The 23,645-nt window shown below is 39.3% G+C and overlaps 1 protein-coding gene across 4 annotated transcripts; it reads right to left on the bottom strand.

Moving 5' to 3' along the window:
• Positions 1–595: 595 nt before the first annotated feature.
• Zfp33b (zinc finger protein 33B) lies at positions 596–14,641 on the bottom strand. Of its 4 annotated transcripts, XM_030254795.1 has the most exons (5): positions 13,445–14,641; positions 12,672–12,849; positions 4,602–4,728; positions 4,299–4,359; positions 596–3,064 (listed from the first exon to the last, which is right to left on the bottom strand). In XM_030254795.1, the coding sequence occupies exons 3-5, from the start codon at positions 4,633–4,635 to the stop codon at positions 1,951–1,953; spliced, it is 1,209 nt and encodes a 402-aa protein (XP_030110655.1). In that variant the 5' UTR covers positions 4,636–4,728; positions 12,672–12,849; positions 13,445–14,641; the 3' UTR covers positions 596–1,950. The 4 variants fall into 4 exon arrangements, with proteins under 4 accessions (XP_030110655.1, XP_030110656.1, NP_001333601.1 ...); XM_030254796.1 differs by lacking the exon at positions 4,299–4,359; NM_001346672.1 differs by lacking the exon at positions 12,672–12,849 and having other exon boundaries at positions 13,445–13,544.
• Between the last annotated feature and the right edge of the window lie 9,004 nt (positions 14,642–23,645).

Below are 23,645 nucleotides of genomic sequence, written 5' to 3'. Positions count from 1 at the left end.
ACAAGACAAAGCCCAAACATCTTTATCTCAGCAGAGTTCTGCAGGAGAGCCACTTGCCAAATTCTATAACACTGAGTTAATCCTGGAGGTTAAGTGACTTTTCACAGCCAGAATTTATCCTAAAATGCAACAAGAGCCATTTCAAATCAAGAGGAACCATACAAAGAATCAACAAAACCAGGAGCTGGTTCTTTGAGAAAATCAACAAGACAGATAATTCCTTAACCAGACTAAGCAGAGGGCACAGAGACAGTATCCAAATTAATAAAATCAGAAGAGAAGAGAGACATAACAAGGAAATATATCTTAAAATAACTATTCTGTTCATTGAATATTAACAATTGAAAATATTAAAATCATTTTCTACAAAAATAAATGAATAGAAAAGAAAAATAAAAATAAAAGCACTGACTGCTCTTCCAAAGTTAAATTCCCAGCAACCACATGGCGGCTCACACCACCTGTAATAGAATCTGATGCCCTCTTCTCATGTGTCTGAAGACAACTACAGTGCACTGATATACATAAAGCAAATAAATTAGTATACAAAATATTTTTTAAAAATCAGTACATTTGTAATTCAACACACACAAAGTCAATGTCATAGTTTCTTTATTTACTGTTCCTTCCCTTTTATAATTCATACTTTCAAGACATCATTAAAAATTTCTACATTTAGACTCTGAAGCCCAGCTGGGAATGCAGGTGGTAGCTTGTGGACAATGATGTGCAGACTCAGCTCCCAAGTGGCCTGCCATCCTGCTGGTCTCCCTTGCTCCCTGAGATCACTGAGCACTGGCCCTGGGGGAGGAGGTCTTAGGCAATGGGGTACAGGGAGGGAGGGTGGCCAGGCAGTGGGAGCATCCCGGCTCTGTCACACCAGTCTGACTGTCCAGCTGCTGCCCGCTCCTATGGGGTCTTCTGCAAGCGGCTGACACATATGCTGCTCACATTCTTTGACCTGGCTTGGCGGCCACACATCAACTTTCCCTACCTCTACATCATGGCTTCCATGATGTTCAACGTGGCCTGCAGGTTCATATTGAGATCCACTGAAGGCCATCCTTGACTGACAGGCCTCACCCTGACTCACTGCATCAGAGGGCACAAAGCATGAGGGCTGGGACAGGGACCCTGGGTGTCTGCCTGGCCATTGTAAAGCAGTCACAAGGAGGTGACCAGGACAAACTAGCATGTGGCCTTAAGAAGTCAGAAGAGGAACCTGAGCCCATCAGTTGTGCCTTCTTGGACAGACCAGCCTGTAGCAGATAGCCATGGAAAGTCCCGGGCCATGGAGGCAGCATCCTCAGAAATGAAGCATGGTCAGAGCAAAGCCAACCTCTTCACAGTGGCTTCAAGTGCTTCAGTCACTGAAGGGATCAATGGGGAGAATTTCAGCTCCAGCAGCCTCCCTAGGCAAGGCTGTGGCTCTGTCCTCTGCTCCTTCAGAAGAACAACTAGCCCGGGTGTCCCATGGCATCCAGGATGCACTAGGAAGTGACTGGCCAGGAAGAGAGTCCAGAGCCACAGACAGCCATGAACAGTACCTCAAAGGAGAGTCCTGGGTGTCAGGACGGCCAAGCCATCCAAAACTAAGGGAAGTGGGATCCCTAAGAGGTGAACCCTTAAGTGTTGTCCCCAGGGGGCTTGGCATCAGTTCATAACAGTCTCACTGATACTCTGAGCTGTGCCAGTTGACATATGCTTACCCCTATTATGAAGTTCTCCCAGAAGACAAGACAAAATGTGTGTCCCTTGACCATTTCAATCCCGTGCTTTCAGAGGAAAAAGTAGGGCTTCTACTCAGTACGTGTTCTTTTATGGCATGGAAGATTACTGTTATGTGAAAACACTTTACGACATTGGGTACATGCATAGTGTTTATTTCCTCTATGTGTCTTTCGATGGATTGGAAGATAGCTGTGATGAGCAAAGGCTTTATCACAATGGTTACATACATAGAGAGTCTTTCCAGTGTAGGGTTTTTTTATGCTTTTGAAGATTAGTGTTTTCTGAAAATGCTTTGCCACAGTGGTTACCTGAATAAAGTTTCTCTCCAGTATGTGTTCTTTTATGGCTTTGAAGATGGCTATGACAAGCAAAGGCTTTACCACATTGGCTACACTCAAAGGGCTTCGCTCCAGTATGTGTTTTTTTATGAATCCGAAGACAACTCTTCCATGAAAAGGCTTTACCACATTGGTCACATTCATAGGGTTTCTCTCCAGTATGTGTTCTTTCATGCCTCTGAAGATCTCTGTGACAAGCAAAGGTTTTACCACATTGGTTACATTCAAAGGGTTTCTCTCCAGTATGTGTCCTTTCATGCCTTTGAAGATGGTGGTGACGAGTAAAGGCTTTGCCACATTGGTTACATTCATAGGGCTTCTCTCCAGTATGTGTTCTTTTATGAATTTGAAGACAATAGTTCCATGAAAAGGCTTTACCACATTGGTTACATTCATAGGGCTTCTCTCCAGTATGTGTCCTTTCATGACTTTGAAGATGGCCGTGACGAGTAAAGGCTTTGCCACATTGGTTACATTCATAGGGCTTCTCTCTAGTGTGTGTTCTTTTATGATTTTGAAAATTACTGGGACATGAAAAGGCTTTACCACATTGATTACACTCATAGGGCTTCTCTCCAGTATGTGTTCTTTTATGATTTTGAAGATAACTGGGACTCGAAAAGGCTTTAACACACTGGTTACACTTATAGGGCTTCTCTCCAGTATGTGATCTTTTATGAATCTGAAGATAACTGTGACATGAAAAGGCTTTACCACATTGGTTACATTCATAGGGCTTCTCTGTAGTATGTGTTCTTTTATGGCTTTGCAGATGGCTGTGGCATGCACAGGCTTTACCAAGTGTGTTACAGTCACAAGGTTTATCCCCTGTGTGTGTTCTTCTATGCATTTGAACACCAGTATAAGGTACAAAGGCTTCAGTAAGCATTCCTTTGTATATCTGAGGATGATTGTGACTCGAAAGCACTTCATTACATTGCACACTTTCATAGGATTTCTCTCCAGTGTGAGTTCTGTCTTCCGTTTGAAGATGCCTATGACATACAAAATCGTTAGCATTTTGCATATGTTCAGAAATTATCCCTACCTTATAAATTCTTTTATACCTATAGATGCAATTGGCACCTTAGAAAGGTTTACCCATGTATTATAGTAATGAATCTTTTTATATGTAGGAATTAATTTACATTGTTTTCTAAATGGAAATAGAAATCAGATATAATAAGGATTCATCACTTTGTTTATATCCATGGTGTTTTCTCTCATTATGGGTTCCATTAAATATTTGAAGATAATTGTGATTGTAAAAGCATTTATATCATGGCTCACATTCATAGCAATCTTTTCTTATATCGGCTTTTTCACATATTTAACAAAACCTGCAAGCACTCAGAGCTTTACAACAATGACTGCATTCATAAATTTTTCTATAGATTAAGCCATATATTTGGACAGTGAAACAGTAAAAAACATAAAATTTCTAAATTTTTAAACTCCTAAGAATTTTTCCTAGTGTGAGTTTGTTGATTTACTCACAATAAGTTGGAAAATCAATTATCTGTAAAATCCTATCTAGTTCAACAAATATATTCTAAGTAGCGATAACAAGATATTTTCTAAATGTCCTTGGAGAAAAAGACACTCAGTGTTTCTGTCAATATCTTAGGCAAAAGGGGACTGAATCCTTTATATAAGATATAGACAGATAGATAGATATGTGCCTTATAATATACCTATGGAATGTACAAAAACAAATAAAATGTAAAAACATTACACTCACAAATTTTGAATTTTTATTCTCCAGATACATGTGAAGTATTTCTATTAAGCTTTCTATTCAACTTTCTCAAGCCTTATAAACTTCCACTATCACAAAACTTAACCACCTTTCTACAAGTACATGAGTTACATATGTGTTACTGTGAACTATTTGTTTATGATATATACACATCATACGATCAAAGTGTATACTTTTTTGCAATATCTGAGAAGTATAAGAGTAAACCGTATGGCAGGTCTGCATTTTAGTGCCAATGGGGCTGTGCTTGAAATAGTTCTATCTGTTAAGGCAGTATTGGACATTGAAGAATGCCCTGCCAACTGAAATAGAATACATGACATAGGGGTAAATGCATTTGTGAGAATTTAATATTCAGTATCTTTAAAACTATGCTTATTTACATACACTGTTGCCTTGAACTAAAATTTCAAGAACACATGAAGATTTCTTCTGAGGCACATTTGGATCAGCATGTAAATAAAAATTACCTTCCATTTCTTCTAGAAGTTTGAGAATTTTCTTCATTAATGTGGTCATTCCAATAAGAGTCTAAAACATAGTACCAGAAAATGTATGACGTATTATTGGAGTTGATGGAAAGTTTAACGTACTATCTACAGTGAACCTTAGATCCATGTCTGATTCGTTCACCTCATTCTTCTTTCTCAATGTAAATTATAGAAGAACATCATCAACAACAAAAGAAGCAAGCAAAAGGACAAACACACATTCAAACCTAAGGAAACAGTTTCCCTCTAACTTGTAAAGGAAAACCACATGAACAGTCTTACCTATAGCTCTGAGGGTCCTGTAGGTCTCCAGCATCACATCCTTGTAGAGACTCTTCTGGGAAGGATCCAGCAAAGCCCATTCTTCCCGAGTAAAGTTCACATGCACATCCTCATATGTCACTGCATTCTAGAACATCCCATACATGTTTATAATAGAAAGCATGGTGCGCACATATTGGACATATATTTCATTGACAATGTATTCAAGTTATTCTCCCTTTTCCTCCATCCTAACACAGAAGTTATAATGTAATCTCAACGTCATTTCAGACAGAAACTGAATTATGAGGTTCACATCTCGCATTTCCTCACCTATTGAGTGAGACATGCATTTCCAAGAAGAGTACCAATTAACAGATATAAAGAGACAAGCAAACAGATAAACAATGCTAAGTAGATATCATAGATTCTGTATGAATATTACAAACTACAAAAAGCAAGGAACTCTCAATTCTGAACACCTATGCTCCAAATGCAAGGGCAACTATTTTCATAATACAAACTTTACTAGAGCTCAAAGTGCACATTGCACCTCACACAATAATAGTGAGAGACTTCAACATCCCCACTCTCAGCAATGGACAGATCATGGAAACAGAAACTAAACAGAGACACAGTGAAAATAACAGAAGTTATGAAACAAACATTTCATCCTAAAGGCAAAGAATACACCTTCGTCTCAGCAGCTCACAGCACCTTCTCCAAAACTGACCATATAATCGGTCACAAAACAGGCCTCAACAGATACAAGAAGACTGAAATCATCCCATGAGCCCTATCAGATCACCACTGACTAAGGCTGGTCTTAAATACCAACAAAAGCAAAGGAAAGCACACATGCACATGGAAGCTTAACAACACTCTACTCAATGATAACTTGGTCAAGGAAGAAATAAAGAAAAAAAATTAAAGGCTTTTGAGAATTTAATGGAAATGAAGACACATCATACCAAAACTGATGGGAAACAATGAAAGCAGTGCTAAAAGGAAAATACATAGCTCTAAGTGCCTCCATAAAGAAACTGGAGAGAGCTTATACCAGCACCTTGACAGCACACCTGAAAGTTCTAGAACAAAAAGAAGTAAATGCACCCAAGAGGAGTAGCCTGCAGGAAATAATCAAACTCAGTTCTGAAGTCAACCAAACAGAACAAAAACAACTATATAAGGAATCAACCAAACCAAGAACTGGTTCTTTGAGAAAATCAACAAGATTGATAAACTGTTAGCCAAGTTAACCAGAGGGCACAGAGACAGTATGCAAATTAATAAAATAAGAAATAAAAAAGAAACATAACAGGGAAATATACCTTAAAATAACTATTCTGTTTGTTGAGTATTAACAGTTGAAAATATTAAAATCATTCTTACAATCATAAAAGTATCCTTGATAATATTTCTCACTGTCCTTGAAATTAGCATTTTCTTTTTTTCTTTTTCTTTTTTTTGTCTTTTTGTTTTTTGTTTTTTGTTTTTCGAGACAGGGTTTCTCTGTATAGCCCTGGCTGTCCTGGAACTAACAATGTAGACCAGGCTGGTCTCCAACTCAGAGATCCGCCTGCCTCTGCCTCCCGAGTGCTGCGATTAAAGGCGTGTGCCACCAAGCTAGGCGAAATTTTTAAAATATACTGATAAAATAATTTATGTCCTAGAAACACTGATAATCTTTTATAAGTAAATTGAGTGTTACATAGTATACACCAATATATAATGCATTTTAACTACTCACCCACTAGTCAGGAGGAATCATAAGGGCTTTTGAAAATATTTTTTAATGGTTCATTTTTAATATTTTATGCTCTTTTACTATGGTTAATTCCCACAAAATATTAAGTATGTTTTGAAACAATGTAGTATTCAACATTAGATTTAGGATTTTCAGTTATGAATAATATTAAACATTCATTAATGATATCTTAAGGGTATTAAAGGATATAAACAGAAAAGTTAAACAAATTTTTACATATTATTTTTCAAAATTCCAAATATAATGAATATGTTTGATGTAAAAAAGAGAAAAATACATGAATCGATATTTCAGAAAAAGAAAAGAAAATATTAAAATCATGTTCTACAAAAAAATTAACAAAGATATATGATTTATAGTAAGTATATTTTATATAAGTATATTTTAAAGTTTTCTTTATATAATTTCACAGACTATAAAAAAGGAAGCAGTGAACTATTGGTAAAATGCCCACTTTTGCTTTGGGAATCCTATCTATACATGAGAATGGAAGATCTTTCCATAATTTTAAATCTTCACTTTCTTTCTTCAAGATCTGAAGTTCTTTTCATACAGATCCCTCACGTGCTTGGATAGTTATACTAAGATATATTATATAATTCATAGTTACTAGAATTGCTGTTATTTCCCTTATTATATTCTTGGTCTAATTTTCATTTGAATAAAGGAGGGCTACTGATTTCTTTGAGTTAATTTTGTTCCCAGCTACTTGGCTGAAGGTGTATATCAATCCCAGGAAATCTCTGGTAGAATCTTGGAGGATCCCGCAATACATCTCCTGGGCATATATCCAGAAGATATCCCAACCGGTAAGAAGGACACATGCTCCACTATGTTCATAGCAGCCTTATTTATAATAGCCATAAGCTGGAAAGAACCCAGATGCCCCTCTATAGAGGAATGGATACAGAAAATGTGGTACATTTAAACAATGGAGTACTACTCAGCTATTAAAAAGAATGAATTTATGAAATTCCTAGGCAAATAGATGGACCTGGAGAACATCATCCTGAGTGAGGTAACCCAATCACAAAGGAACTCACACAATATGTACTCACTGATAAGTGGATATTAGCCCAGAAACTTAGGATACCCAAGATGTAAGATACAATTTGCTAAACACGTGAAACTCAAAAAGAACAATGACCAAAGTGTGGACACTGTGTCCCTTCTTAGAATTGGGAACAAAACACCCATGGAAGGAGTTACGAGACAAAGTTTGGAGATGTGAAGAAAGGATAGACCATCTAGAGACTGCCATATCCAGGGATCCATCCCATAATCAGCTTCCAAACACTGAAACCTTTGCACACACTAGCAAGTCTTTAGATTCTTAAGGCACGAGAAACATACTTTTTTTTTTCTTAACAATGCAAAACAATTCAGAGATTCTTTAGCCTTTCTTTTTTTTTTTTTAAATAAAAACTCTTTTTATTTACTTATATGTTAAGTACACTTTAGCTGTCTTCAGACACTCCAGAAGAGGGCGCCAGATCTCGTTACAGATGGTTGTGAGCCACCATGTGGTTGCTGGGATTTGAACTCTGGACCTTCGGAAGAGCAGTTGGGTGCTCTTAGCCACTGAGCCATCTCACCAGCCCCTCTTTAGCCTTTCTTAAGCATACTTCAGAGGCCAGTTCAAACTGCTCCACGCCATCAAATTACCATTTTTACCACTCCTGGGACTGGCCTTGCCCCTGGCCAAACTGACCTTGAACTCTGGAAAGTGCATGCCTTTTTATGTCCCTGCCTTTGCATCTTTCTCACTTGCTGGCTCACAGGGTAACTGACTTGGTTACTTTAGAATCCTTAAGGAGCCCCTCATATGATTCATATTGCATCCTTATTTTTGGCAGAGTTGAGAAATTATTTATTTTCAAAATCATGTATTTAGAGTTTTTTCCCATAGCCTTAAAAGCTGTCCTGAAATCTCAGTTTTTACAACTTCGATGTAACATAGCTACACCCTCAATTCCAGGACTCCAGCAGTTTCTAACCAGCATGGAGGCATTAGCATTCACAGGGAAGAAGTTCCTCTGAAAATGAAATCCCCTGTTTTCAGAGAAAAGAGTCCTCTGTTAGTGGGTCCAGAAAATTTGTACATGATTACATAAACAAGCCTTACTTATACCTACAACAGCCATCAACGCTCATGAAGGCTCACACCAGTGTCCCAGGGGCAGGAACCATGTCTACCTGGGCCTATCAGGACCACACTTGGCTTAGCAAAGTGGTGCTTGTTACACTGTAGTTCTACATGGAAATGTATGGAAAGAGGTCTATCTTCTTTGCCCTGCACTAAACTCATTTCCAAATAGATTTCCAAAGATTTAAAATAAAACCAGACACATTGATCCTGACAGAAGGATAATGGGAGAACCTCACTGAATTCAATGTCACAGGAGACAACCTTCTGAACAGAATACTAATAGTGCAGAAACTAAGATAAATTCATAAATTGGACCTCATGGAACAGTGAGGTTTTTCTAAGGCCAAAGCCCAGACAATTGGACAAATAGACAGTCTAAGGAATGAGAAAAGTATTTGTACAATTTAAACACACCTGATAAACTTGTAATATACAGAAATATATACAGACCTCACAAAACTAGATGATCTAAAATCAAAAACTCCAGATAAAAAATAGGGTAGAGATTTAAACCATGAATTCTCAACAGACAATCTCATGGAGAAGAAATTCTTAAAGAAATGTTCACCATCCTTACCCATTACGGAATTGCAAATGAAAACTACTTTGTGAGTCCATGACACACGTTACAACGGTTAAGATAATTAACACAAATGATTTTCATATTAGTGAGAATATAAAGCAAGTGTGACACCTTCTACTGCTTATAGGAGTGCAGACAAATATGGCCAAGAAGGGAACCAGTATCATGATTCCTCAGGAGACTGGGAATGCATCCACCTCAGGACCAAGCTATATCAGTCTTGGGCATAAATGAAAAAGGTACTCCATCCAGCAACCCAGGACACATGCTCACCTATGTTTATAATAGCTTCATTTGTATTAGACAGAAGGTAAAAACACATAGATGTTCCACAGCTGAAAACTGGAGAAACAAATGTGGTATGAAATAGAATAGACTCTCTGGGTAGGCTGAGGTAAATAGGGAAAGAAGTGGTAGGGGTCCTTTGGAGGGGGGATGTAGGAAGAGAGTATAGTTCAGGGAAAAAGAGCTGCAACAAGGGGGCAATTGCACGTTTGTAAAGGAACAAAGTGCCCTGGGAACTTTCAGGACACTCTGAGGGTGACCCTGGTGACCACTCCTACTAATGGAGGACAGGGTCTTAACTGCTTGTCCTTTATAGGCAGTATGGATTCAGTGTTGGGAACAGGTTACATTTCATTGAGTTGTTAGCCAAGGACGGCTCAAAACTACCCATGCTGATTCTGTGAAAAACATCTTGCTCTCAGAAACCTAAGCACAGGGACTAATTGTTTGGACAACTTCAACACAACTCACTAAATCTGAAAATCAACTTTGTGCTTGTTAGGAGCCTTCATCCTATGTTCTACTCTCTTTTTAGAGAGAAGGTAGTCCACAGGCTACAGAACGAAAATTTTGGAAAAAATACGAGCTATAAAACCTCTACATACACATTCCTGTCTGTAAAATGTGCTGAACAAACTTGCCAGGGTTTTCAGAAACTGCACATAGACTTAAATAGCAAAAATGGGTTTGCATGGGTCTCACCCAGGTCCTCTGCTTCTGTGTTATGGTGATTAGCTTGGTGATGTGTGGTAACCCTAACACTGGGAGGAAGTATGGCTCTGACTCCTTTGCTTGATCTTAATGTTCTTTTCTTCCTATTGGCTTGCCATGGACAGCCCCAAAATGAGAGCTTTCAACATGCCTTCTCTATCTTGTTTTGTTCTGCTTGGCTCTCCTCTCCTTGCAACCTGCTCTCCTCTAACGAGAAAACAGAATGAGAGGAAATCTGTGGGGTAGGAGGATAGAAGAGGTGGCAGGGTAACTGGAAGGAATGCAGAAGAGAAACTGTAGGCCTGACATACTGTATGAAAGAAGAATCTAGTTTCAATGAATAATGAATTCAATTATTACTTGAATGAAAATGCATAGAGCTAGGCAGTGGCTGCATATTCTATTTAATCCAGGCACTTGAGAGGCAGAGGCACATGGATTTCTGAGTTCCAGGCCAGCCTGGTCTACAAAGTGAGTTGCAGGACAGCCAGGGCTATAGAGAGAAACAATGTCTTATAAAAATGAAAAAAAAAAAAAAAAAAAAGGAAAGAAAAGAAAAGAAAACAGAAAAAACTGCAAAGAAGGGAAACAACAATAAAGAAATAAAACCAAAATAATGAAGACTAGGAAAGTATGGTTTTTGACAGATACATTTCTCATGCTCTTTCTGAAGAGGATGAGCATCACAAAAGCGTTCATGCCAAGCCCACCCCTACACACAGTGGAGACCTGTAAAATCATATTTTTACTCGACAATATGAAATATGTATGTATATGTGTATATGTATATGTACATATACATACATACATACATACATACATACATATGTATGTATGTATGTATATATATATATATATATCAGGAAACAGACACAGGTCATTGTTTTGTGATGTCTTCCATTATGTTGGACTGTGGAATTAGAAGAGAAAATGCACACTTAATTCTAAACAACCACTCTTGCTTCTCTTTAAGAAAAATTAATGTTTGATTAACTATTCAAAAATAAAAATGCATAGATAATATTATAGGGTATTGATATTACAATTATACCAAACATTAAACAGGAACTCCTGTGTAAAAATCTTAAATGTTATGTTGGAGAGATGCCTCAGAGTTGAAGAGAACTGGCTGCTCTTCCAAAAGTCCTGAGTTCAATTTCTAGCAACCACATGGTGGGTCACAGTCATGTATAATAAGATTAGGTGCCCTCTACTGGCTTGCAGGAATACATGCAGGCAAAACACTGTATACATAAAAAATAAATTAAATAAATGAACAAAATGACAAAACAACTCTTAAACATTTATAAACATATTCTCCTAATCAAAAATGTGTGACGACATAAGCCTGGTTATTTACTCTGAAGAATTGAAATGGGTCACTTGTCTAAAGTATTACATTTTTGCTCAATGATCATTTATTGCCATTATTTAAATTCAAACAAAAGCAATTCAGTCTATTTCTTAACCTCATTTTAACTTTTTGATCCACTGTGACTCATGGGCAGAAAGTTCTCCTTGCATCCAAATAGAACAACTTTCTGGATTCTTACAGTCTGCTGTACTAGCTATTTGCTTCTCATCAATCTGGCCACTCTGGTGTAAAAGCTGGCACTCACTTTTGCTTCCCCAAACACCAACTACAAGACATTATAAAAACACTTTGAACTTGAATGCTGATGCTAGATTCTGTGCTTTCCCTCCCACATTTTCAATTTCAACCTGTACTGTACACAAGATGGCTGAAGCTCTCACACCAATCTGACAAATGGCAATGTTGTAAGAGATTAAAATCAGAAAGGAGAAAGAGTCAACAGGACATTGCTTAAGCTGTCGTTCTGTGCTGTTTTATGACCAATAGGGCATTGGTTGTAGGGATCCTTTATAAGGGTATAGTCCCTTAAATGTGAACTTGAACAATGTTACCTATGAGCACATGTGTATTGAAACTTAAAAAACAAAACTAAACTAAACTAAAAAACCCCACAAACTCCCACAAAAATAACTCAAAGTGGCTTTAACTGTTATATTTCTCACCGTCAATCTACTACTCATCATTCAAACAGTGAGGCCCCATGCTCTACAGATCTCTCTGGGTGGAGAAGATCAGAATGGTGGCTATGGCTCTGCAGTCTCTCATGCCTCTTTGGGAAATCCATGACCTCTGAAACCCACAAAGAAAACAACTTGGAAGAGCAATTTAGTGTCTGCTTCCTACCAAGCACCATGAACACATGAAAAACCTCTGAAACTCAAATCTACTTTTGAACCCTGGACTTAATTTACATGAAACATGCATTGTGGCTGGTGGTAATAAAACAAGGGACAAATGCTAACAATAGTGACTTTCAAGAAAAACAAGCAATTTCCTGCTAAGGAAATGCCATCAATAAGATGATGTATGATCTTGTCCTTATGTGTAATATTAGCTGCTGATCTATAACCTGACACACACACAGCTTCTCAGCTGACATAATTACATCAACAAAGTTTGATCCCACAGAACATCCCCAACTTGTATACCCACCAATCTATACAATTTCTATAAACATGCATGAATTAATAAATGCTGAGGAATTTAAAACAATCACTCACTTTGCCCCATCAGGTCCTCCTTCCCAATGGTGACTCCTGCAGATGACTCCTTAAACTTTAGTCTGTGAGCTAGCTCTGGTCTACACTGTTTCACCCTACTGTGTACACAGTAAACCATTCCTCCTGTTCTAGTCTGAAGGCAGAATACATGTTCCACAGGAATGCACTTTTCCTTTCACTGCAAAGGACAGTTAATCACAGGACTTAAATGAGTAATTTTAAAAACGCTCTTGTACATACATTTAACATTCGAACTTAGAAAGTCTAATAAAAAGGAAAGCAGGGTCATTGCCCTGGGGAGCATGAGACTGGGATGCACGTGACAACATAGCTTGTCTCAGAAACATTTTTCTAAAAGACTAATGGGGCAGCTGTACAAAAATTAACATTGCATCTATTTCTTGTTTCTTTAAAAACAGAGGCATATTGAAAGAACGTGCTCTCAGTCACCCAACAGATGGATGCCTTTTACAACTAGACAAAATTAACTCCAAATGAATCACAACAAAAAATGATAGAGGAGAAGAGCTTGTAGACTCTACTAGAGGAACCAAGCCTGCCTGCCACTGGCATCCTATCAAGGATGTTTCTATACACAAGACCCTGTTCCAAATGCTTTGTGCAGATTCAGCCCAGAGAGGGAAGTTATTCAGATGCCACCGCTGGGTCCAGGAATGGCTTACACTAACAGGGACCTCACACGCGGCTGCATCAAGCTGCTGGTTCCCGCCCAGCCCCGAGCAGGACCCACCACAGCGGCTCCCGCTCCTCACCTTTGTGGAGAGTGAGGATGTGCTGGCCATGCTGTATCTTCAGAGCTTCCTGAGCTTCCCTCAGTACTCGGCAGTTGAGGTGAAAAAACAACACACAAAATCACGTAAACTCTCGCAGAACCTGCAATGTGATTTCCGGAAGAACCCTCCTCCTTTTCTGACTGGCAGGCGCGTATGGAGACTCTGATTGGACAGTGAATCTGTCAGTCCATTTATTCACTTCCGTTGGGCACAGCCTGTTTGGGCTCCGTACCGGGGAATAAATATCTAGACTATTTTTTCTTTTCTGCAGCCTGGCTGGTGCTGGGCTTCAGGGGAAGCCAAGAGTCTGCTCAGGGATGGGAAATGCAGTCTTTGATGAGGCCGAGGCTAGAGCTGGTTAGGGAGTTCCTGGTCTGTGACGTGTCCCAGTTCTGGGGTGGAGGGTGGGGGGAGGTTCTGACTCTTGAACATCCAGGCATAGCTGAGAGTCCCAGAAGAGCCACGAACTGAATCAGGGCCCTTGGGGGCACATATCTGTGTGATATGATTTTAAATTATGTAGCCATATTGTGTTTACAATATTTTAGCTTCGTGAAGAGTAAATTTTAAAGCCTGTTTACAACCTCAAATCTATTCTTTTTGAGTCTCAGTTGACAATAAATATATTTCACGGCCGCTGTTAATTTCTTGCTGCCTTCCCATGGTGAAGCTCTGTATTATATGAGGATGACATGAAGCTTTTCTGTTCCATGAATGACAGTGCTTTAAGATCCTTGTCCTAGCTGCCTAGACGCCAGTCTTCTCCTGGCAGTCTTTGTAACAAGATGTAGAACTCCCAGCTCCTCTGGCCCCATGCCAGCCTAGGCTCTGCCATGCACCTTGAACTTCTGAATTGTAATCGAGCCCCAATTAAACGTCGTCCTTTTAAGAGTTGTCTTTGTCATGGTAACTGTTCACAGCAGTAAAGCCATAATTAAAACAGGAAGAGATAATTGAAAGTAGAAAACAAACAAACTACTAAAGTCCATTTCAAAAGACATATCCAAAGACACTACCATTGTTTCCTGTCCCCTGGACAACTCCCTGCTGACCTTACCTGCCATTGTGGGTTGGACATGACGTGACAGAGAGTCAAAGACACAGACTTCTGGAGTAGACAAGAAAGACAGTGCAAGGTCTCTAAACACTGCTGCAAGCTTCTTTAATTCCCTTCACCCATGCTCACTGGTACCAAGAAAGCATCTGTGGGTATGAATATAAATGCTCAGAAGATACTGTGGAATCACAACTCTTTAAATAATTTTAGAAAATTCTTACGACTGTACATGTCAGTCGCAGGTTTATTTGCTGAATTTACATGACAAAACAAAATACAAATTAAAGAAATAGAAAAAAAGAAGATGGTTTCTGTTTCTTGTCAGGATAATTTAAACTAAGTAGAAATTTAAATATGAAAAAACACAATGAATCCTTTTCTGAAGAGGTAGCAATTGTACATAATTAATTGCTAAGAGGATAATCATTATACAAGCTAAAGACAGGTGATTCTCTCACAAACCCCATGATGAGACATGGAGCCCCAAGATGACAGATGGAAACCCTGGGTCTCCAAGAAATCTTCACCAGCACATCTGTAAGACAACACACTCAAAGGTAATGTCAAAGTTAATTCAGGATATTTACTGTTGCTTCCATTTACAAACACATAGTTAAAACATATCATTAAACATTTCTTTTTATTTAATTGATACTAGTCCTAATATGCTTACAATTTTGTTATACATTATGACAATCCATCAATCATATTGAATCTGGTACTTTAGTTAATTTAAAAAGCAATCCAATTGTGGATAGCTGCAACATCTACTCAAAAGCATATTGGAAGATGTCCTAATAAGCTTGGCAGGTTCTCAGAGCAACACTGTGATCCAACTATGTAGACTCAACAATGTTGTTCATTTCTAAATCTATAATGCTGCTCTCTACAAAGGGGAAAAGTATGGATCAAATATTGCTATTTCTGTAGAAGGAAACCCCAGCTTCCTAATGACACAGATGTTTCAAGGAGATAAACGTTTTTGTCAGCATTTTGCTAACTCAGTAGACACTCATGTACAAGAACAGAAGCAATGAATTCTAGACCTGGGACCAGAGAAGGACAAGAAAGAACTTCATTCAGCCAGGAGACAGTGAATTCCTGTGTGCTCCTATACGAAGTCTGAAGTGACTGTAGCTTGTGTCAAGTTGACAATAAGGTACCCAGCACAAATCCCACACAATTATAACCTATGTATTGCACCACCCATACATAGCCCCAGCTCCACAGTTGAATTCCTGTAAAGTGTAGGATGGTTAGAATTTATTCTCTCGATACTCTCCGTGGCCTCTCTAAAACAGACCATTTACCAGAGGGGTTTCATTGTCCTGCATCTTAACTGACCTAGGACGACAAAACACTACATGTCCTCTCTGAACATTATGTCCTCTTTGCTGTACATTTCAAGTTTTGTTAGAAGTACGAGAGCTTTCCCAGTCTTGTCACTTAATCTCTGTGCAACATGCAGATGAAGCTCAGACATTTTAAAATGAGTGTTGGGCTATTTTTGTTTTTAGAGTAGTTTAATCTAACAAAGTTTAAAACACAATAATTATCTTGACTGCAATTATTTTTTATTTCTAGCCGTGATAACTGAAAGAGCTTACATAAACCTTTAGAAGCAAGTGTTTATAACTGGTACCATGATTGATCAAAGCTTATGGGAACTGTGTTGATTTAAGTAGAGGCTTAACATCAATGTATTGATCCTTGGCTTACAAATTGAAATATCCTGTTAATCATCTCTAAGGCTTAAAATTTACATATCTTTAATAACTTGCTAGGACACTGGCAGCTTGCATAAACTTTGTAGTTTCTCTTTCCATTCTGGAAAAATTCAGCCATCCCAATCTTCTTAGATAAAACTTTATTTATTAAAACTCAATCATTGCCTTCTCTTCCTCCTTCTCCTCTTCCTTCTCCTTCTTGTTTTTTATTATTGAGACAGGGTTCCTCCATGTAGCCCTGGCAGTCCTGGAATTCATTACTACACAGACCAGGTTGACTTTGAACTCTATGATCCTCCTGCTTCTGCTCCAGAGGTGGTCAGATTAAAGACTTGCCCCTTATTTCCAAGCCTCATGTTTACATTCTTATAATTTTTTAACTTACATTTTAAAGATTCCAAAGGACATTGATGTTTGACCATTGAGAGCATGAAGCTAAAGTTGCAATTATTTCCTTAGTATCAGGATATAGAATAGTACAATCTCTTAATCAGTAACAATACCATGCTCATTTGATCTTTGTTTTTGTACTTGTGATGGATTGATGATTTTTCATTACCTCAGTAAGAAGCATGTCAGGTCCAGGATGAGTGGCAGCCTTATTTTTTCTAATTTTAAACATGTTGGAGAGGTTAAGGACTGCAGCTGTTCCCAATTAAACTACCAAATTGATCCCAGTGGCAGCAGCTGCTCCGAGTTACTAGCTGCCAGCCCCAATGTTCTACTTTCCTGAATGAAATAAACTCTCTCTCTCTCTCTCTCTCTCTCTCTCTCTCTCTCTCTCTCTCTCTCACACACACACACACACACACACACACACACACTCACACACACACACACACACACACACACACACCATTTATATTTTTATATGCCTAAAACAACTCAAGGACTGGGCCACTTCCTGGCCCCTATATGGTCAATCCACCTCCCTTTGATATTCCTAAGTTATTGCTTACCAAACCTCTATATTCTAACTTTGCTGTCTCTCACACAGTCAGGCAGCCCTTTCAGGGCCACTATTCCCTGGCTCCTACTTGGTGGTTATGCTCTATATTCTGCACCTTCTCATGGGTGGTATCTCCTGACCTTCCCCCAGCATGTGCCAAATCTCCATCTCTTCCTCCTTATCTCTCTCAAGCCTGTGAATCCTAAAAGTCTCTCCTTTTCCTGCCCTGCCCATCCATTGGTTGTCAGCATCTTACTTACCAGTCAGAATCAACCTGGAGCATCCCTGAGCATCTTACATATGGACACTTTTGTGAGCAGTTTTGGGGACCAAAAGTAACATAAGAATACAAGCAGCTACAAGGGTATGTTCATAGAAATTGAGATTCTATTTTATTGGTGTCAATATCTTAGCACGTTGTAATCAAATAAGCAATTGTATGAGGATCTTTATCCACAGAATGAAGGTATACTTAATAATTATTCATTATAATAAACACAGTTTGCATTTTCTTATGCCAATGAAAGGAATAGGTTATCGAAACTTGCTCATTGTCTATCTAAGGCTTGTTGTAGACAATAACAATGCCCATTACGAGCTCTGTAGGCTTTTGTGTCACAGTGGAAGAAGTTCCAAATGTGTGCTAAAACTGGGGACTTCACGTTCAGACTTGGCAGTACAAGCAACAGGCTGGCTGGGAAGCCAGGGTTTGGCTTTATTTAGTAACCCTTTAAAGATTGCAAGTCTTGAGCCACAGTTTTGAAGTTTCTTTTTTTTTTTTTTTTGAAGTTTCATTTTTAAGAGACTTAAGTCATTAAATCAATTTTCTTTAAGATTTTACGTTTATCCACATAAAAGGATCATATCCAACTTTATGGTGAAACAAAAAGTACTTTAAGGAGAAGGCAAGCTTTGGTTATTTATGCACAAGTCACAAACCTCAGGCTGGTGGAAGGCTGCTTGCTGCTGGGTACTAAGCCATGGATGGCTGCCATCTTCCTGGAACAAGATAGGGGCTGGAGGAGGATCCCCTGCAGAGGCCACCCAAGTTGCTGCTCATGCTCAAGTGCACACTGGGGAATGAAAGCTCACAAATGTGTTTCAATGTTGCCTTAGTTTCAATTTCTTGGGTGAAGACTGTAATTGTTGCAGATGCATATGAAATTTAAGAGGCAAACAACTCCCTATAGCAAAAGCCAACAGAGAAACTGAAGTGGACAGGCTGACAAGCAACAGGAATGACAGTATTAGGGAAAGCTGTCATTTGGGTCAGCTCAGCCCACACAAAGGCCAGTCTATTACACAGAATTTCAAGAGACCTCCAGGACACAGTTTAACATCACAGTTTCTTGTGTACTCCTTTTGAAATTCCACCAAATATCCTAGGGGGTATAAGTACTGTTATTTATCCATATTCTTCCTCCATTGCTCATCACAATCACACAGGAGAAAAAAATGGGAGCAATCACAGACTCTTTTCCCATTTATTTATATGTACACATTCGATTGTCTTTCACCCTCAACCCAATGCTCCTGAGTCACTGAGAACTGCATTTCATAGATTTGTAATCCTCTCTCATAAGACACAGGCAGCTCTGGGCTCTAAAAGGTGCCCACATGTTTATGCTCAAACTATCTATACATGTACACATATACAATAAATAGACATAGACTAGATGTAGACTTACAATAGTTGTAGACTTGATGTATACATTCGTAGTCTTCCTGGGAAACAAACATTTGAACTCCACCTAAATTTTTATTTGACTCCATAGATACAAAAATACTGCACATTTAGAATGACAATGATTAATCACTAACAAATAAACAGTGCTGGAAATCAAAGTGTTAAGCCTATATTTAGAGTCAGAGACTATTCCATAACTGTATCCATATTTCTAACAGATGAAGCTGACTGCATGAACTTATGAAAGCACTCACCATACAATCTGACTCTGACAAAACCAGGCACACCAAAAATATGAAGTCTTATGAATAGTATAGTCTCTACAGGCCACAAGCAAGGCCTGAATCTGAAATTAGAACAGACTCCTGAGTTGAGTGACATCTCCACAGCAGCTTACAGTCAGATCATACCCTAGGGGAAAACTGAAAATCATCATCTGTACGTGGTCTTTTCCCAAGCTGTTCAAAGGATGAATAAGTGGGCCTGAGGCCAGCATGTTGACTAAGAGGGTCACCACAACTGGGAAGCACAACAAAGGGTTCAGTAAGAAACAAGCATGCATGCAGGACAAGAGAAGGAAGAAAACCTGAATAACAAGCCAGTACTGTTAACCTAACACAAATCCTGCCACCAATTTAACCGCTGGTATTTAAAGTTGAGACACCCACACACAGTTAAGTCTGCATCCCTGAAGTCCCTTGTTGTCCTTTGTGGATCCTGTGAATGAAGAAGCTCTCATAACAATAGATGACCATCCCTGCAGATCTGAAGGACTTCAAAGCATCCTGTGCAGGTCCATGAAACGTATTTTTTTCTGAAGCCACTAAGGTGAGGCTATCAAAAAAATCTGAAGATGGAGTACTGAGGCCGATTGATCGAGAAGATGATAGTCCATAAGACATGCTAAGTCACTGGACACTGGAACCTTGAATTCTCCACAGAATATTTCACTCCTGAAGGCACACTCTTTTTTCCCATTTCAGGTTGAATTTTTCTTATAAACACCTCATCTCCCTTGTGTTATAGACCCGAGCAACCAAACAAGGTCCACGTTTCTATTTAAAAGTCTTTATCTGGCAACTCTACTATTCCATTAAAAATATGCTCCCTAATACAGTGCAAGGACTTTTTACAACAACAACAACAACAACAACAAAAAGTCTATAGCTCCTTATCATGTGGAATATCAGGGGTTCACAGTCCACCAGAATTTTATTGATACTGTAGATCCCCAGACACTGTAGCTCTGGGACATTGAATTGGATCAACAGGTGATCTGCAGATGTATCTGAGATTGAGAGCTAGTGATAGGGCATTTATTGATATTATGACTGTATGCACAGTCCCTTTGATCACATACAGTTTCTGCCTCTTCAGGAATTGGTTTTTATTGTTCTGATAATATGATTCATATTGCTAACCACTTGATCACTCTGCTCAGGGCTCCAGTGATAACCTCATTTCAGTTTTGATAATATTGGCAAAATAAAAATTTTCGTATAAGTTTCCTATTCTGAGGAAAAGCATCAAAACGCCAAGCAACAGCTTTATGGTTTACAGTTAGTGAGGAACAAAATTTGGTTTTGATCATTGCTTTAATTCCATGACAGGGAAAATAAGCTGAACTACTATGTCACAGAGTCATATCTATTGGAGGACCAATAACCAAGATAGTGATTTAAAACATTTCATAAAAGTTGAGTATGGGGGCATATCTGTATAATGCCAGCAACTAGGATAATTTCCGGTGGCCAGAACCCACGTAGATTACAGAAGAATCCAGTTAAAAAAGACAGACAGACAGACAGACTGTAAGAGGGAAAGAGAGAGAGGAAGAAAAAGAGGGAGGGAGAGAGGAAAAGAGGGAAAGGAGAGAGACAGAGACAGAGACAGAGACAGAGACAGAGACAGAGAGAGCTGCCAGTGGCAGTGCACACCTTGAATCCCAGCATTCTGAAGGTAGAGGCACGGAAGTGGGTTCAGCCTGACTCACGCTGTGAAACCATGAAAACAGAGAACTTCAAGAAAAGCATCTTATACACATTGCTCAGATGGCGATGCATTCGAAGGACTAACGCTTCCCTCTGTCAAATGCTGGAATATGAGGCACATGGTGGCAGAGGGGTGCTGAAGACTCAAACCAAAGAGCAGATGTGACCAGATCCTTCCTCAAAGAAAGGCCCTGACTCAGCCATTAGCAGCAGCAGCAGCAGCTCCTCTCATACTGCAGTCAGGAATGTTGGCCCTGCCTCACAGTACAGAGAAAGGGGGCTTTTATTTTATTTTATTTTATTTTATTTTATTTTATTTTATTGGCTTATGTGTATTAGTGCTTTGCCTGAATGCCTGAGACCACATGTGTTCCTGGTTCATGTGGATGTGAGAAGAATAAATTAGATCCCCTGGGACTGTAATAAAGATGGTTGTGAGTTACCATATGCATGCTGGGAATTTACCCTGAGTCCTTTGAAAGAGCAGCAGTGCTCTTACTTGAGGATCCATCTCTCCATCCCAATCCAAGAATTTTATTTAAAAAAATTTTTATTTAAAAAAATGTGAATTCTGATTGTAGGAAAGAATAGGATTGGAATATATTGCATGAAAAATTTCAAAGAATAAACAAAAAACACAAAGATTCTCCCAGTGAGGGGGCTTCTACTTGCCCCATGAATTACTTATTACTTACAAAAATGAAGAATAATGTATTACAGCCCATAGTACAAAATGGGAAGTAAGGAGAGAACCCATCCCACACAGAAAGCCATGTCAGCCTGTGAAGTAATTAAAACAAGAGGGAAATTACAAGTTCACATGAAAACTGGTTGGCAAAAACCAGATAAGGAGCAGAAAAATACCATAATAGGTGACTCTTTTCCCTGACAGATTATTAATAAATCACAAAAGGAAAAATTGTAATTTATTCATAGAATCCAGCAACCATGGGCATGATTAGATGAGAAAGGTTCCTATAGGCAAGCCAGATGCCACAATGGATAAGTCCTGTGCTGCCAAGTGTGAAACTCCTGAATCAATTCCCAGTACCCACTTGGAAGAAGGAGAAAACCAACTCCCTTGAGTTGTTCTCTGACCTCTGTGTGCATACTACACACATTTAAACATACAGACACATCTACATATATGTGAACACATAGACACATACACACACAGACACACACACATGCCCACAACTAAATGAATAACTAAATAAATGTAAAAAATAATAAAGAAAATTCTAACACTAGGATGCAGTTTCAGGAGTGTTGGAGGCCAAGGAGGATACAGCGTACCAGGGCCCAGGTCTGCTCCCAGAACTCTGGGATAAACCATGCTTAGGATGATGTGACACAATAACCTAAGAGTACCAATGGGATGAGAAATGGACAGAGGAAAGCATTCCATATTGAAAAATGAGCAAGAACTTGATCTTAGAGAATATCCTGAAGCAGACAGGAAAGGGCACTCACAGCAAGGTGGTGACACCCGAGGGGTCCACAGACCAGGAGGTGGCAGGCCCTGCTTGTTGACCACCTCACTGGGATGGCACAATAGACAGTGTTCTCAATTCCTGGAATTACAGGCTGCAGTTTACAGAGGGAATGAAAGGAGAGAGAGAGAGAGAGAGAGAGAGAGAGAGAGAGAGAGAGAGAGACAGAGAGAGACAGAGAGAGACAGAGAGACAGAGACAGAGAGACAGAGACAGAGACAGAGAGAGACAGAGACAGAGAGAGACAGAGAGAGACAGAGAGAGACAGAGAGAGACAGAGAGAGAGACAGAGAGAGAGAGACAGAGAGAGAGAGAGAGAGAGAGAGAGAGAGAGAGAGCGAGCGAGAGAGCAGTAAGGGACAACAGGGAGTAGCCTGGGTCAGCGGAGTGGGAGGTCCTTATATGGACCTTCTGGTTATTCCGTCAGTTTAAAACTCTTAATAAGGCAATATTTCCTACAAATCCTTCAGCCACAGAATTTATTCTTGAGTGCAGGAGATGTCACTTCTTTTACTTCATTCTTCTTTGGGTTCAGCAACCAATCTTAGAAACCTATTTCCTCTCCAGGCATCACTGTGTTCAGATCTCTCCACTCAGCCCCAGCTTACTTGGAACATACTTAAGGATTTAGGGACATGCTTTTTGGTTTGGTTTGGGGTTTTTTTGGTTTGTTTGTTTTGCTTTTTTTGAGACAGGGTTTCTCTGTGTAGCCCTGGCTGCCCTGGAACTCACTTTGTAGACCAGGCTGCCCTCGAACTCAGAAATCCACCTGCCTCTGCCTCCCGAGAGCTGGGATTAAAGGCGTGCGCCACCACGCCCGGCGGGACATGCTTTTTAAAGCAGTGCTCCACCTTCTCCAGTCACACACCCTATACTCTAGGCTATGCTCTTGATGCCTCTCCTTGTTGGTTGAAGTTTCCCTCCAATAAACAAGAGTTCTATTGTCTACTTTTGAATCTCCTGCACCAAAAATGTACACAACTGACTGGGTATTAAGGTAATAAAACCTCAATGGCCTCATCAATGGGAGGAGATGCCCTTGGTCCTGGGAAGGTTCTATGCCCCAGTATAGGGGAATGCCAGGGCCAGGAAGCAGGAGTGAGTGTGTTGGTGAACAGGGGGATGAGGGAGGGGATAGGGGATTTTCGGAGGAGAAACTAGGAAAGGGGATAACATTTGAAATGTAAATAAAGAAAATGTCTAATAAAAATTTTTTTAAAAAGAAAAAAGTAAAAAAAAAAAAAAAAAACCCTTAATGGCCCTTTAGCACATACCT

The sequence above is a fragment of the Mus musculus genome, chromosome 5, assembly GCF_000001635.26.
Source record: "Mus musculus strain C57BL/6J chromosome 5, GRCm38.p6 C57BL/6J".
Classification (NCBI taxonomy): domain Eukaryota; kingdom Metazoa; phylum Chordata; class Mammalia; order Rodentia; family Muridae; genus Mus; species Mus musculus.
Note: the sequence above shows the minus strand (reverse complement) of the source record. Positions and strands in the feature narration are given on the sequence as shown.

Bases quoted from the DNA above. Each gene is read 5' to 3' on its own strand.
- Zfp33b (NM_001346671.1), bottom strand. From the start codon at position 13,474: ATGGCCAGCACATCCTCACTCTCCACAAAG. The intron at 4,729-13,444 runs GTGAGGAGCGGG...GGGATGTTCTAG, and splicing joins CATCCTCACTCTCCACAAAG to AATGCAGTGACATATGAGGA. The intron at 3,065-4,601 runs GTAAGACTGTTC...TGTATGTCATAG, and splicing joins CAGGACCCTCAGAGCTATAG to GCATCTTCAAACGGAAGACA.